Source organism: Gopherus evgoodei, chromosome 2 (genome assembly GCF_007399415.2).
Source record: "Gopherus evgoodei ecotype Sinaloan lineage chromosome 2, rGopEvg1_v1.p, whole genome shotgun sequence".
Classification (NCBI taxonomy): domain Eukaryota; kingdom Metazoa; phylum Chordata; order Testudines; family Testudinidae; genus Gopherus; species Gopherus evgoodei.
The window spans coordinates 152787774-152801662 of NC_044323.1; the positions used below are offsets into that span (position 1 = coordinate 152787774).

The 13889-nt window shown below is 46.3% G+C and overlaps 1 protein-coding gene across 1 annotated transcript; it reads right to left on the reverse strand.

Annotated features, from left to right (window-relative positions):
• Window positions 1–496: 496 nt before the first annotated feature.
• Window positions 497–12592, reverse strand: LOC115645014 (gastrokine-1-like). The gene is made up of 6 exons (XM_030549426.1): window positions 12572–12592; window positions 5724–5777; window positions 4554–4691; window positions 2922–3029; window positions 866–1004; window positions 497–629 (listed from the first exon to the last, which is right to left on the reverse strand). Exons 1-6 carry the CDS (start codon window positions 12590–12592, stop codon window positions 535–537), a joined length of 555 nt encoding a protein of 184 aa, XP_030405286.1. The 3' UTR covers window positions 497–534.
• Between the last annotated feature and the right edge of the window lie 1297 nt (window positions 12593–13889).

Genomic DNA, 13889 nt, shown 5'->3' on the forward strand with positions numbered 1-13889 from the left:
GTATACCTGGGTTTGTATTTTACTGCCTGTGCACTCCCTTTAAGACCCCCATGCTGTTACAACTGGAGAACCCACTACTACTGGAATGCTAGTGCTGTGAAAGTGAAAGAGCTTCTGGGCTGCTGCAGTTCTCCTAACAAAATGGCATCAAATCTGTGTCTGTGGCTCTCCTTGGATTTAGGTCTATATCAATATACAGGTCCTCTGTCATCATACTTCCTGGCCAATATTTTTTCAGCAAGGCAGAGAATGAAAAGCAGAATAAGGCAGCAGTGTGGGGCATGACCCTACCATGGTGTTTTAATTTCCAGTCAATATCCTTTTTATTAAACTCTGAGAGGAAATAAAGAAAGTCAGGCACAATCCCTTTCATGAAAGCACTTTATTTAACAGTTGGAGGCCAGATTTGAAATCAAACAATGGAAAGTATGAAAAGGTGTATTTCTAAAAATAGAACTAAAGAGACAGATAAGGTGAACAGAGAATAAAACACGCAATGCAATAGGGCTCCTGAATGATAACCAACAGCTAAGCTTAGCAACCTGAGATGTTGCCACACAGATAAATGCCAAACAGGCCCAGGATTCCAGCATCAATACAGCCTTGAGACTCAAACAACAGGGCTCCTCCTTTAAGGGAAAAAGAAAAGATGAGAAATGATTAGAATATAACGAGATACTTCTGAGATCAATTAATTATACTGCTTAGAGAGAAAGTGGCTTCCGAGAGCAGCTGAACAATGCCCTACAAATACAAGTTTCTCTAGCCCATTATCAATCTCATCCAGTCCCCATTCAATGCAATAATCTACATTCCCCTTTTTCATGCATTATCATATTCTAAACACTCAGGCAAAAGTGCTCACCCTGATCCTGTTGTGCGTAGTACGTAGGGACTCCTTTACAGAGATTGCCAATGGACCTTCCGAACTGGGCAACATTCCTGACGCGGGTCTTGGTAATCGAGAATCTCAGGAAAGGCGGTGGTGGCGTATCCTTGGCTGGCTATACCATAGCAGAATGTGAAGAATACAATCTTTAAGATATGTGTGAGTGTTCATTTGTGTCACCTGGATGTGTGGCCTTGACCCAGGAAAGCATCTTTACTACTGAGGTTTGAAAATGTTCGATCAAAACTGCTTTTTGACTGAAAACTGAGTTTTAGACTCAACACAATTTTTCATGAAAAGCATCATCACACTGGGATGTAGCTGGAGAGCTGAGCTACAGGAGTGGCACTAACAAGGAACCCCACTGCAGGGTGCCAGTCCTGGGGCTGATATTCCACATCAGGAACAGGGAGCTGGAAAGCAGCCCAAGAGGCTCAGGCCTGGAGAGGGGCAGAAGAAGCTTTGGTCATGTCTAATTTTGCTTGTAGTTTTGAGTTCTACAGAGAGGCCCAGGGAGAAGCCCTGGGACCTGGTATTTTGCGAACAAAGAGTGTGATTCTATTAAGTCCTGTCTGAGTTGGAAGGACTTTGCTGGTGGCCCAGGGAGGAGCTGGGCAAAGGGGTTTTGAAGAGGCCAGCTGAGCAAAGCTAGCATGGGGACCTGACCAACTACAGCTGGGCTTCTGTTACCTCAAAAGGGGAGTGAACTTTAAGTGTGACCTGCCCAGAGGGCTGAGTCACCCAGAAGAAGACCACAGAACCAGATTAGCTGATACAGGGTATGCAAGAGTGGAAAGAGTGGAATGCCACATCCTGACCTGAGGAGGGTGCTCTAGTGATGCATTTGCCCCATGACACACAAAGACCTTGAAACAAAATACATTTGGCGAGGAAACAACATTGATTTTGGGTCCCAGCAGAAGTAAATTCTTAAGAGATCCACAGCTGGTGTAAATTAGCATAGCTCTCTTAAAGTCAGTGAAGCTGTGCTGATATTCACTAGCTGAGTAGCTGGTCTTAGGTCAGCCAGTTAGGGAATAGTACCAAAACCATGGGACTGTAGCCAGTCATACAGCTAGTTTATCAAATACTTAAAGGGATTCTCTGAGTGGGTAGCTGTATAACAATCAATAGGCAGCAAATTTGTTCATGCAGGGTGAAATTTACCCTTGTGTAGAGAGCCAGTAGGAAGCTTAGAAACCATTTATGACCCATATAACTCAAACAGAGTCCAAGTGGTGTTTAGGCCTCAGACTGGCCCTATGCATAGGAGTGAATTTCACCAAGGCATTCATCAAATAATTTTTGAATAGTGAATAAATTCATGAAAATTGCTGTGCATTTGTGGATATTTCATGAATAAGGGGGGAAAGGTCCCATTCACTAAATAAACTGCTCATTGTAAGTTGTTGGCTCAGCTGAGAATCTGGCCCATGAAAAAGAAATAGATTGAAAATGCATTAAGATGAATACATGCCCAGGTTAACAGCATTCTATGTCTGTCTTAGATAAGAATGTGCTATGTAATTGAAGAACAGCCTAACATGGTGTACATAGCGGTATTTGAATAACATTTCAGAACTTACGCAAACAGCAATGCTAATGATACAAAACTAAACTGAAGAGGATAATGCAGCTTCTTAATACTGTCGTATTAATACAATGGGTGTGAACCTGTAGGTTCTGATCTCAGTTATGTCTGTTTTGTACTGATGTACATTTTGGCGTAACTCTGCTTTTCACTGATGTAAGTGAGAGAAGACTCAGGCTCAATATATGGAATACAATACCACATAGACCCAGATCACCATGCTTTTCTGTCCCATTGAGCATTTTAGAGAGTGTGGATGTGATTCTCCGCTCTTTTGCACCAGTTTTAAACTGATATGACTGCACTGAATTTAAGAGCTATGGACTCTTCCATGGATCCCAGTGACAAAACTCCCATTGACTTCAGTAGGAGCTGGATTGTGCCCTGTTTCTAAAAGGGTTTGTTTTGACTAACATTTCCTCATATGTATTGACCTCTCACCTTCTGGTCCTTGAACTTGCTGAGTTTCTCCAGACTTGGGAATGCATCTTTATTCATCTTTGCAACAATGCAAGCCCTCTTGTTGAACAGCCTGGTGGCAAAAAGTTCCTTTAAAACAAAGAAAAAACTGCTGACATGTATATTACATAACATTGAAGTGAATGATTACTTATCTGATTCTGTGTAGCACCTTTTAACTAAAACATTGCTCCACTGACGAAAGCGCTGTATCTTCTTTGCCTTAATCTCCTTCTGTTGTACTTTGTGCTCCTTTATGCCTATGTATGAATCAAATTTCATGAAGCCAAAAGATTCCAAAGTTCTTTCCAAATTGCTATGCCAACTATTTAGAAATTATTTCACCTGACTTTAAAATGTAGCCATCACTAGAATAAAATAAAATGGGTCTTTAACTGCTAATAGCAACATTACAATAGCAGTTTAGGACGGGAAACAAATAAGAATACTACATCTAACCAAATTAAGAAAAAGGGAATTCTCCCTCTTGGAATTTTAATATAAAAACAAATGCCATGGGATCTTTAATAACTCCAAGCGGTCAGAACCTCAGTTTTATATATGATCTGAAAGTTGTCTGCAATTCTCCAGGAATTCATTGTGATGGCATATATTTTTGCAGATTTTTTATGTATTGTTAATGACTTGTCTACTTTAGAAGGTTGTACCAGTATAGTTAACGTGATAAAATCCTTGTGTGGATATAGTTATATTGATATAAAGGTGCTTTATACTAACACAGCTATTTGTGTACAGGAAGAGGAATAAGCTATCCCAGTTTATGGCACCTTTATACTGGTCTTGCGGTTCCCACACAGGGGTGGCAGCGATATAACTATTTTGGTTGAAAAAAATCACACCCCTACAGAAATAGTTATATTGGTACAAAAAGTCCAACTGACATGACTTGCATTTGTGCAATGTGCTGTCAGTCACAGACTGAAAACAATTTTGGATTAGACTGTGCAATTTATACAGAGTCTGTACATGTCCATGCAAGGGCTGATCAACCTCTGTCCAGAGGATATAAAGTACAGATGTGTAAAATAGGGATGGAACACTGAGTCAGGGCAAGCTGCATCTTTACATTTCAGGAACCTGATCCAGAGCCCACTGATGTCCATGAGAATGTTTACATCGACTTCAGTGGACTTTGGGTAACGCCCCAGAGCAATAACTGATTAATATCTGGAGTCAGGAACACATTTCTCCTTGGCATGTAGTAATTGACAAGTGGCTCCTATAGGTGGAGGAGGAGTAGGGGGTAAACCTTTGTCCATTCCAATATGTCAACTGTGGTATATCAAGAGCAGCACGATACAGTGGCTATGACAATGCACCGGGAGTTAGGAATCTGAGGTCCCACTGAAGTAGATGGGGGCTTTGCCAAATGCTTCAATGGAGCCAGGATTTCACCCCGAGGTCCATCCCAGCTCTGCCACTGCTTTTGCTTTGTGACCTTGAGCAAATCACTTCCCCGCTCTGTTCCTCAGTTTCCCCATCAATAAAACAGGGATAGTGACATTTCCCTTCTATTTGCAGATCACTTTGGATGACAAGTGATGTAAGCACTCCATGTCATTATGAACACCCATGTTCTTACTGTATCCTCACCTTGCTATAGTCCCAGACTGCAGCCCAACCCTTCCAACCATTGTAGCTGTTGATATTGGCAATGTGGTCTTGGTTGTTGATGTTCACGTTCTGGTGGCTGTTTCCACCATCGTTTCCTTGGTTATTTTCATTGACGGACTAAATGAAACAGAACAGCATGAATAAGAATGACACAGCTTCACTGCAGTCTCACCTAGGGCAAAACAAGACTTCAATGAGAATTTGGTCTGGGTGAGAATTTTGGGACCTCATTTATATAGTAAATATTGGGTCAAATGCTCCTGTGTCACAAATTGAAATGAATGGGCCTTGCCAGTGTAACTGGGTGAAGAATTTGGACAGCTGTGCATAAGATTCTTTGCTCAACCTGAAGGTATCACTCATTAATATGAATGGGAATTATATTCATTCACTAAGGATCAAATTGCTGGACAGGGAACTGGGAAAGAAGCCTCTTCCCAAGCCACGAAGTAGCTGTGAGACCCAATGAATCAACCCATTTCCCCACGCTCCACCATGCAGGAACAATCACTATAAAATCCTCAGTCTTTGTGCATTTCTTCTGCTCCATCCCCTGCATTCTGCTGGGCAGGGGGTCCCTGCAGAGGAGGCAGGGGATGTTCCATGCTGGTGCCTGGTGCCTTCCTCATCTCTTTGGTTTGACAGCAGCATGATGATGATGCTGTCAAGGGGCCTTTCATGGCCCTGGAAAAGAGAGCAATATTTACCTCCCACTGTCAAATCATAGGTCAGTATGTGCCTCAGACACGTCATACTGTAATTTTAGGGGGAGGAAAGCCAGACCATAAATGAATACAAAATACTTCAGATAACAGCGGGAAACCTGCAGAGTCTCTAGGGAGCTGCCTATCAATTTGAATACTGCAGTGCTGATTAAATCCCATTGCACAAACTGGGTACTTTAAGGCAGATTCTAATCTCACTTATACCAGTGTGAATCCAGAGTGACACCGCTCCATTGTGTTTACTCCAGATTTACACCAGCATAACCGTGATCAATATTTGTCCATTTTACTCTCCGGCGTGTCTTATCTCTATCAGAAGTATATTGTGGACTTTGCCCATTTCATGTTTTTTATTGTTTGAATATTGATTTTACTACTTGTTTCGATAAGCCATGCACACAGAAAAGTACTTGCATCCACTTACATCTTCTGCCAGGGCCTGAGTCAGGAAGAGTGCCAGGAGAGCACCAATGATTATCTGAAACAGAGACAAATCATGCAAAGTAAAGTCATGGAATTTCTGCACAATATGTAGCATCTCATAGACCATCACAAAGCAAGGAGTTCTTTCAAAATGAGTCTAAACTTGCTCTAATGTTGGAAGTGTTCTAGTGTAATATACATTCACATGGCTAAATAACCAGCTTTTAGAAATAATTAAGGGTGAAATTTGTCCCTGTGCAGAGGGACAGCAAAAGGTCTATGTATTGCTGAAATCTTATTTATGCATTATTGTGAGTGCTTAAGTGGTGCATGGAGCTTATGATGAGTCTATGTCACCAGTAAGGCTATATTTTCAGAAGTAGTCTCTAATTTGGTTGCTTCCCTTTTTTAACATCTGATCCAATGCTCAAATTGGACATTCAAAATGATTATTTATTATTTGTATTACAGTAGCGCATTATGACCTCAGTGTGCTACGTGCTGTACAGACTTATAGTGAGAAACAGTCCCTGTCCCAAAAAAGTTTAAGTCTTAGTAAGCGAGGCATTAAAAATTAGACACTCGTTTTTAAACACTGAACCTTAGCAATTCTATATTTGTAAGGCCAGGTCCTCAGCTAGCGTATATCTGCAAAATTACACTGAATCCAAAGCATGAGATTCTGGCCCTACTGAAGTCAGTGCGAATTTTGCATCAATGTCAGAGGGGCTAGGATTTCACCTAAAGACTGTCTGTGCAAACTGCAAGCAGACCCAGCTATCTGGAAGTTCCCCTTGAATAAGGGGAATCCATGGGCAGTGTACAGCTGTGGTAGTAGTTCTGTGCAACCCTGTGTATTCCCTGGCATATGGATGATGGTGAAGAAGAGTGATGTGGCCAGAACTCCCTCCACTTTAGAGTTCTCTAGGTGTCACAATGGTGCATTAAAACTATAGACAACTAGTATACATTAGAGCAACCCTGAGGCTGCTCTAAACTGAAGTGAGGAGTTGGGGACTAAACTGGCCCTAGGCAGCATTGCAAGCTGCAAAGATATCATAAAGCAACTTTTACTTCCCACCTCTCACCCTGAAATGATCAGAGAATCAGGCCCTATTTCCATGTTTTTCTCTTTTCTGTTCCTCTTTCTTTTTAACATAGACTCAAACATAAACATAATAATTATAATAGAATTAACAATTATTGCAACCCAAGCATAAAATGTATATTTTACGTGGTGTATATGTATATATGCATGTTCAATACAATATAAAATAAAACAGAAGTATAATGTTACAATATTCATAATATTGAAATAGTGTTGCAATACAGAATATACTATATTTGAATAACTGATACATTCACTTCATTCTCAGTACATATCCCATTAGTGTTTTTTTAATTATTACAGTGTGGTTATTCAATGCGGGCATGCAGGGAAGCATAAGGGACAAATGTACCTATCACTGAAACAGAGGGAAAAACACCTGTTGACTCTTGTAGAACTAGGGCGTGGCCCAAGCAGTATAAATTCATAACAGAATCCATGTCCATCTAAAAGCTGACTCTGATCTCACACTGATTCTCCTGCCTTCAGTACAGTTACTCCAGACTCTAAACTCTTCTTGAGGAATTGTTTTGGGAAAGGAAGTCTTATGGCCTGTGTTATGCAAGAGCTCAGATTAGATGATCACCATGGTCCCTTCTGACTTTGGAATCTCTGATCGATGCATCCACCAGGACATCAGTGACAAGGTGCATATAAAGGAGATCAGTCAGACACGCTGAGTCTTAGCGGATGAGGGTTGGATGGCTCAGGTGATTGTTAATGGAATACAAAACCCTTCACTTCAAAGGGTCTGATCCTTCGCAGCTTCACTCAGTAATGATCATCCATGAGAATAATCGCATTGATTTTATGAATGAGAATTACTCATCACTCTAAATATTGCAAGACCTGCCATTACCAGTTCAAATCCAGTCTTGCTTCATGGTTCTATGTGAAATCAGCTGACAGTCCAATTCCTAGAAAACAGGCATCTATATTGCATAAATAACCACCACAGCTGCTACTGCAGGAACCTTTATTGGAAGTGTCAACATTGCACCTAAGTACTGAATGCTCCAGAGGGCTGAGCGATTTGCCTTTGATGGTTCCAAGACACTAACTACCCGTCTCAGATGATTGAGGCCCATTGGGAGTACAATGGAGGGGAAGTTTCCATTGCTTCTGTACCTGCTCTAGAGATAACCAGATGACTTCAGTCTCTGCTAGCACTCTCAGGGTTGCGCCTTTTAAATTTACTGCAAATAGACTTTAATAAAACAGACTTGCAAATCCCTCTGTCTGATTTGAGCTAGATGCCCAGCATTGTAATGCCGTAAAAAAGCAGAGCAATTCCTTTACAGTAATAATTTAATAAGCATCATACTGAAGATAGAACTGTGACGAACTGGGAAAGTTCTTAATGTTTTCTCTGAATACTGTATTGGTGCCTCAGTGTCCCCATGGCAGTTCTTAAGTATCTGGCAGAGCAAAGGGCCAGTGCACCTAAATGCCTGACACTCTGTCTCCTAGCAACTGATGGCCTGGGCCCCTCCCCTGCAAAGGTGCCAGCTGAAGGTGTTGGAGCCAAAGGGATCAGGTGACCTCCTGGCCCGGGAAAGGGGCTGAGGAGAGAGGAGGGGCTGGGAAGGGTTGTTAGTCTGGAGCTGGCTGGGGTCAAGGGTGGAGGGCAGACCTGGGGGTCTGGCTCACTGCCTCCCAGAATGGACCCAGCCGAGGGGTCCGGTTCGCTGTATCTACAAGCTCTGTTTTAGACCCTGTTCCTGTCATCGAATAAACCTCTGTGTTACTGGCTGGCTGAGAGTCACGTCTGACTGCAAAGTGGGAGTGCAGAACCCGGTGGCTTCCCCAGGACCCCGCTGGGGTGGACTCGCTGTGGGAAGCACACGGAGGGGCAGAGGATGCTGAATGCTCCAAGGAGAGACCCAGGAGGTGAAGCTGTGTGAGCTGCTTGCCCTGAACAAGTCTGCTCCAAGGGAGAGGAGGCTCCCCAAAGTCCAGCCTGGCTTGGTGGGGAGGAGTTCCGGAGCATCGCCCGGTGACTCCGTGACAACTGGTGGCAGCGGCGGGACGTACTGCACCCTGTGAATGGCGCTGCTTGCAGTAAGTGACTGGGGAGCAGTAAAACAAAGGAGGGATAATGAGGACCAGGCATGCTGAAGGCTCAGAGAGGGACGGTTTCAGGGAGCAGTTAACCTCTGGGAGTGTGTGACCAGCGAGAAGGACTGTTGGAGTAACGGGGTCCCCCTGAGGACTGCAGCGAGCAGTCTCGGGGCGGAGGAGCTTGCCACTCGACCCTGGGAGAGAGAAGGATTTTGCAGTAGCAGGGTTCCCCTGGGGATTGCAGGAGCAGTCCCAGGGGCGGAGGAGTCTGCAGCTCGACCCTGGCAAAGAGGTGGTGATCACGAGAAGGGCTGGCACACCCGGGGTTCTTCCTGGAAACCATGGGGGAGCCAAGAGCACACAGGCCTGTGAGTCCAGAGCCACTTGGGAACGGTGAAGTGATGGCCTATCACCATCTCCTTGAGAAGGACATTGTGATCCTGTGCACAAAGAGAGGGTTACGCATGGGGAAATTCAACAAGGCACAGTTAATCGTGCAGTTGAAGGAGAAGCACCGCTCTGAGGAGCAGATTCCTGGCCCAGATGGGGCTACAAGAGGATCTGAGAGCAGCTGGAGCATCAGCCAGGCATCCCCGGGAGTCTGGCCCCCAATCAGACGAGGGTCTTCACGATTGGGTTCCCCATCAGGAGATTGGAGACGGATGGGATGGGAGCAGAGCCCGAGAGAGCGAGAGGACCGTGAGAGAAAGCAAGAGCCCGAGGAAAAGCTGCAGGAGAAGCAGCAGCAGCGTGGACTGGTGATGGTGGAGCAGAGAGACATAGGGGGCTGCCCAGGGGTCAGTGGGGAAACACGCCTGCGAGGGCGAGACCCTGGGACAGAGAGAACTGTGGTGGTGCAGCCCCAGATGCTGAGGGACTGTGGGACCTGGGTGAAGTTCCCTGGGGTGAGGCCCCTCGCCCTGCCTATGGCCCAGATCCCTGTGCAGACCCAGGAGGCGTCGGGCTGGCTGGTGGTTGGGGTTGTCCAGGATATCGGCTGGGAGGCCCTGTTGGGGGGTGACTGTCTCCCCATGGGACAGGATCCAGGCCCCGCTCCTGTAACGTCCGAGGGTTTGAATTCAAATCCAGGGAACCAATTGGCTAGGATTGAAATGGTCAGTGAAAATGCAAATAACCTGGCTGGCAGGGGGGAGGGGCTGCTGGGCTCAGGATACCTGCCTACCTGTAACCAGCCCCCTGGGGCTGAGTGGGAGGGAGAGATGCTCCCTGCCCCCTGCACACCGGAGAGGGGGCTCACGCTGGCTCTGATGCTGTGACCAGAGCAGAGAGCTCGCTGCCTGCCCCCACTGGGACAGCAAGTGCAGTGCTGAGCACGGGGGGAGCTGAGACCCCAGCTGAGTGGGGGGACACTCAGGCAGGGCAGGTCAGCTGCCAAACAGGTTTGCCTGGTCCAGACGTGCTGCTGGGAAGTGATTACACAGCAGGGAGGGAGCTACCAGGGACAGGGCTCAGGGGAGCTGTGACCCCAGGCCCAGCCAGTGAGAGGGAGCAGGTCCCACTCCCTGCCCCAGCTGCTGAATCCCAGACTGAGCTGCAGAGGGATCCCTCCTTGGAGAAGCTGAGAGAACTTGCTGGCCACAGCGCTGCAAACCCCCTTGGGGAAGACTGCAGGGACAGAGTCCTGCAGGAGGAGGGATTCCTGTACCGGAAATGGGCTCCCCAAGGGGAAGTAGAACTGGGGGAATCGGGAGACAGCTGGTGGTGCCCCAGGAATCCACGGGGTTCTTCCCTTTCGAGCTGCTGGATGGGAGGAGAGTGAGGGGACCCCAGAACCTGGAGAGAGAGGTCAGGGACATGCTGGCTTTAGATGGGATCCAGCCATTTTACAGCCCATGGGCCTCAGCCGTGGGGCTGATCCCCAAGCGAGACAGGATGATCTGGTTTTATGGGGGCTATCAGAAGCTTAAAGCCATCACAGTGTCCGATGCCGACCCCATGCCTAGGCCTGGGGAGATTCTAGACAAGCTGAGAGGGATGGAGAACTTGGCCCTGGCAGACACTGATAACATGTGCATCTTTAGCCAGACCTGGGAGGAACAGGTGTCCCAGGTGAAGAGGGGGCTGGGCTGCCTCAAGGAGGTGGGACTGACGGTAAAAGCTGGAAAGTGCAAGGGGGGACGGCAGAGGTGTTGTGTCTGGGCCACAAAGTGGGAAGCGGCTGCCCAAGCCCAGAGCTGGCAAAGGCCAAGATGGGGGCTCTTAACCAAGGGAGCCCGAATCACAGACCAGAGTGCTGGGAAAAGACCCAATCCCAGCTTGAAGCCCAGGGGTACTGGGGTGGCAAAGGGTGTGGGCTGCATAAACCTTCCCACATGCGGCCTGCAAGTGCCATCAAGCACACCCGACCTAAGGGAGGGCGTAAGACTGGACTGTCCTGGTGTAACACACACCAAGGGATGGGAGAGATGCTGGGGCATCCATGGGAACCTTGGTGGGTTCGAACTTCCCCAGGTCACTGGCTGAAGTGACCTCGCTCAGTTCGGTCTCGAAGGGGGGAGAGATGTGACGAACTGGGAAAGTTCTTAATGTTTTCTCTGAATACTGTATTGGTGCCTCAGTGTCCCCATGGCAGTTCTTAAGTATCTGGCAGAGCAAAGGGCCAATGCACCTAAATGCCTGACACTCTGTCTCCTAGCAACTGATGGCCTGGGCCCCTCCCCTGCAAAGGTGCCAGCTGAAGGTGTTGGAGCCAAAGGGATCAGGTGACCTCCTGGCCCGGGAAAGGGGCTGAGGAGAGAGGAGGGGCTGGGAGGGGTTGTTAGTCTGGAGCTGGCTGGGGTCAAGGGTGGAGGGCAGACCTGGGGGTCTGGCTCACTGCCTCCCAGAATGGACCCAGCCGAGGGGTCCGGTTCGCTGTATCTACAAGCTCTGTTTTAGACCCTGTTCCTGTCATCGAATAAACCTCTGTGTTACTGGCTGGCTGAGAGTCACGTCTGACTGCAAAGTGGGGGTGCAGAACCCGGTGGCTTCCCCAGGACCCCGCTGGGGTGGACTCGCTGTGGGAAGTGCACGGAGGGGCAGAGGATGCTGAATGCTCCAAAGAGAGACCCAGGAGGTGAAGCTGTGTGAGCTTCTTGCCCTGAACAAGTCTGCTCCAAGGGAGAGGAGGCTCCCCAAAGTCCAGCCTGGCTTGGTGGGGAGCAGTTCCGGAGCATCACCCGGTGACTCCGTGACAAGAACACACCCATGAGTAACCTAATATCCATCACTCTAAAGGTAGAAAATATACTTACTAGGTTCTTCATTTTGTCCTCAGGGTGATACTCAAAGAAACAGCTAGAAAATATCTCAAGTTCACTGCATATACAACTATATATATACTTCTCTTATCAGCAGCTAGGAGGTGTATGGAGATAGGAAATCTTCAGCACCCTAGAATGATTAAAGTTTTTTCTCTATCTCAGTGAGCATTCCTGATGAACAATCTAATCTTTTGTCTTACATGGACTAATCAACGACTGGTTTTAAAGTCAGCCTCCTCCATCTCTAGCTCCAAAAAAGAAAATAACAAAAAAAAATGACAGCTTAATGTATTGAGTATTATTTGCCCATGGTGCAGTGCTCTGAGATAGCTACCTAGGGGATCTGTTTAAAAAAGAAAAAAGACTGAGAATGTGACGATGTCAAAACTACTCTCTTTTTGGCTGAAATTCACATACCTGCAGGGAGCTCACAGTCATTAGATCTTATGGAGTCTTGCCCTTTGCAGCACCCTTGATTTCCCACTGGGCCAAATCTTGAAGTCTCTTACATAGGCAAATCTCTGATAGAAATTAGTGGTCTGAATAAGGATGAGGCCTATTGACTCTAATGGGAGCAGAGGGTATGTAGCACTTTGCAGGAGTCAGTCAGTATTTTGCAAGTTCAGGCCTATGTAGCGCTTTTCATCTTCAAAATGCTTCCCAAACAATGTTGATGATGATCATAATTTATTATGGCAGTGCATAAGGACCGATTCAGGCCCATTGGTTTAGACATTGAACACCTGGTCCCTGCCCCAAAGAGCTTACAATCTAAACAGACAAACATGGCCACAGTGTGGGGCAAAGGAATAGAATACACAAGCAGAGCGAACAGTGCAATGGCAGCAAATTTCATATTAGTTCTATGTTTTGGGGAGAGTAGGTTTACTTAGGAAGGGATAGGCTTTATATCTGTCCTCACAGCACCCACGGGATTCATATAAGTGAAGACAGTTATCCCCATCTATGCAATGGGAAAACTGAGGCAAGAAGATTAAGTGATTTCACCAAGTCTTCAGAGGAAGTCGGTGTCAGAGCTGGGATTAAAACTCAGGAGTTCCTAGTTCTATTTTCAGCCCAATACACAATGACTCTTTCTCTCTGGCTTCAGAGTAGCAGCTGTGTTACTCTGTATTCGCAAAAAGAACAGGAGTACTTGTGGCACCTTAGAGACTAACAAATTTATTTCAGCATAAGCACATCCAAAGAAGTAAGCTGTAGTCCACGAAAGCTTATGCTGAAATAAATTTGTTAGTCTCTAAGGTGCCACAAGTACTCCTGTTCTTTTTGTCTTAAATTTCTACATTTAATCCTACTAAAAAAAAAGGGACACATTTTCATGGTGGGAGGGATACCGAGCTGCAACCCCCACCTTTTTAGAAGTGCCCCTCACAGAATCATGAATGGGAGAGACAGATGAATAGCTTCCAATCATAAATAAATCAATGCAGTGCCATGCAAGGAAATGCAGGCAGTGCAATGCAACATTGTTCATATATACTGTGTCCTGAGATCCTTTGCTGGATGGATCCGCTCTAAGCTGCAGGTTGAACTTTTTTGTTCGCACAGATGGAGGCAAGATTTTTGCAGTGCTCAGAAAGAATGTCTAGAGTGTGCGTGGTGCTGAAAGGCCTGACAGCAATGGGCCGACCTGGGGAATATCAAGGTGGAAATGGAATGATTGGAAGAGTGTTTCCCTTCAGCATATATCTGCTGGATCAGAAGAGACATGAAG

Coding starts and splice junctions, on each gene's coding strand:
- LOC115645014 (XM_030549426.1), bottom strand. CDS start 12,592: ATGACTGTGAGCTCCCTGCAG. Junction 4,692..5,723: donor CTCAGGCCCTGGCAGAAGAT/GTAAGTGGATGC, acceptor TGTTTCATTTAG/TCCGTCAATGAAAATAACCA. Junction 1,005..2,921: donor GCAAGTTCAAGGACCAGAAG/GTGAGAGGTCAA, acceptor GCTATGGTATAG/CCAGCCAAGGATACGCCACC.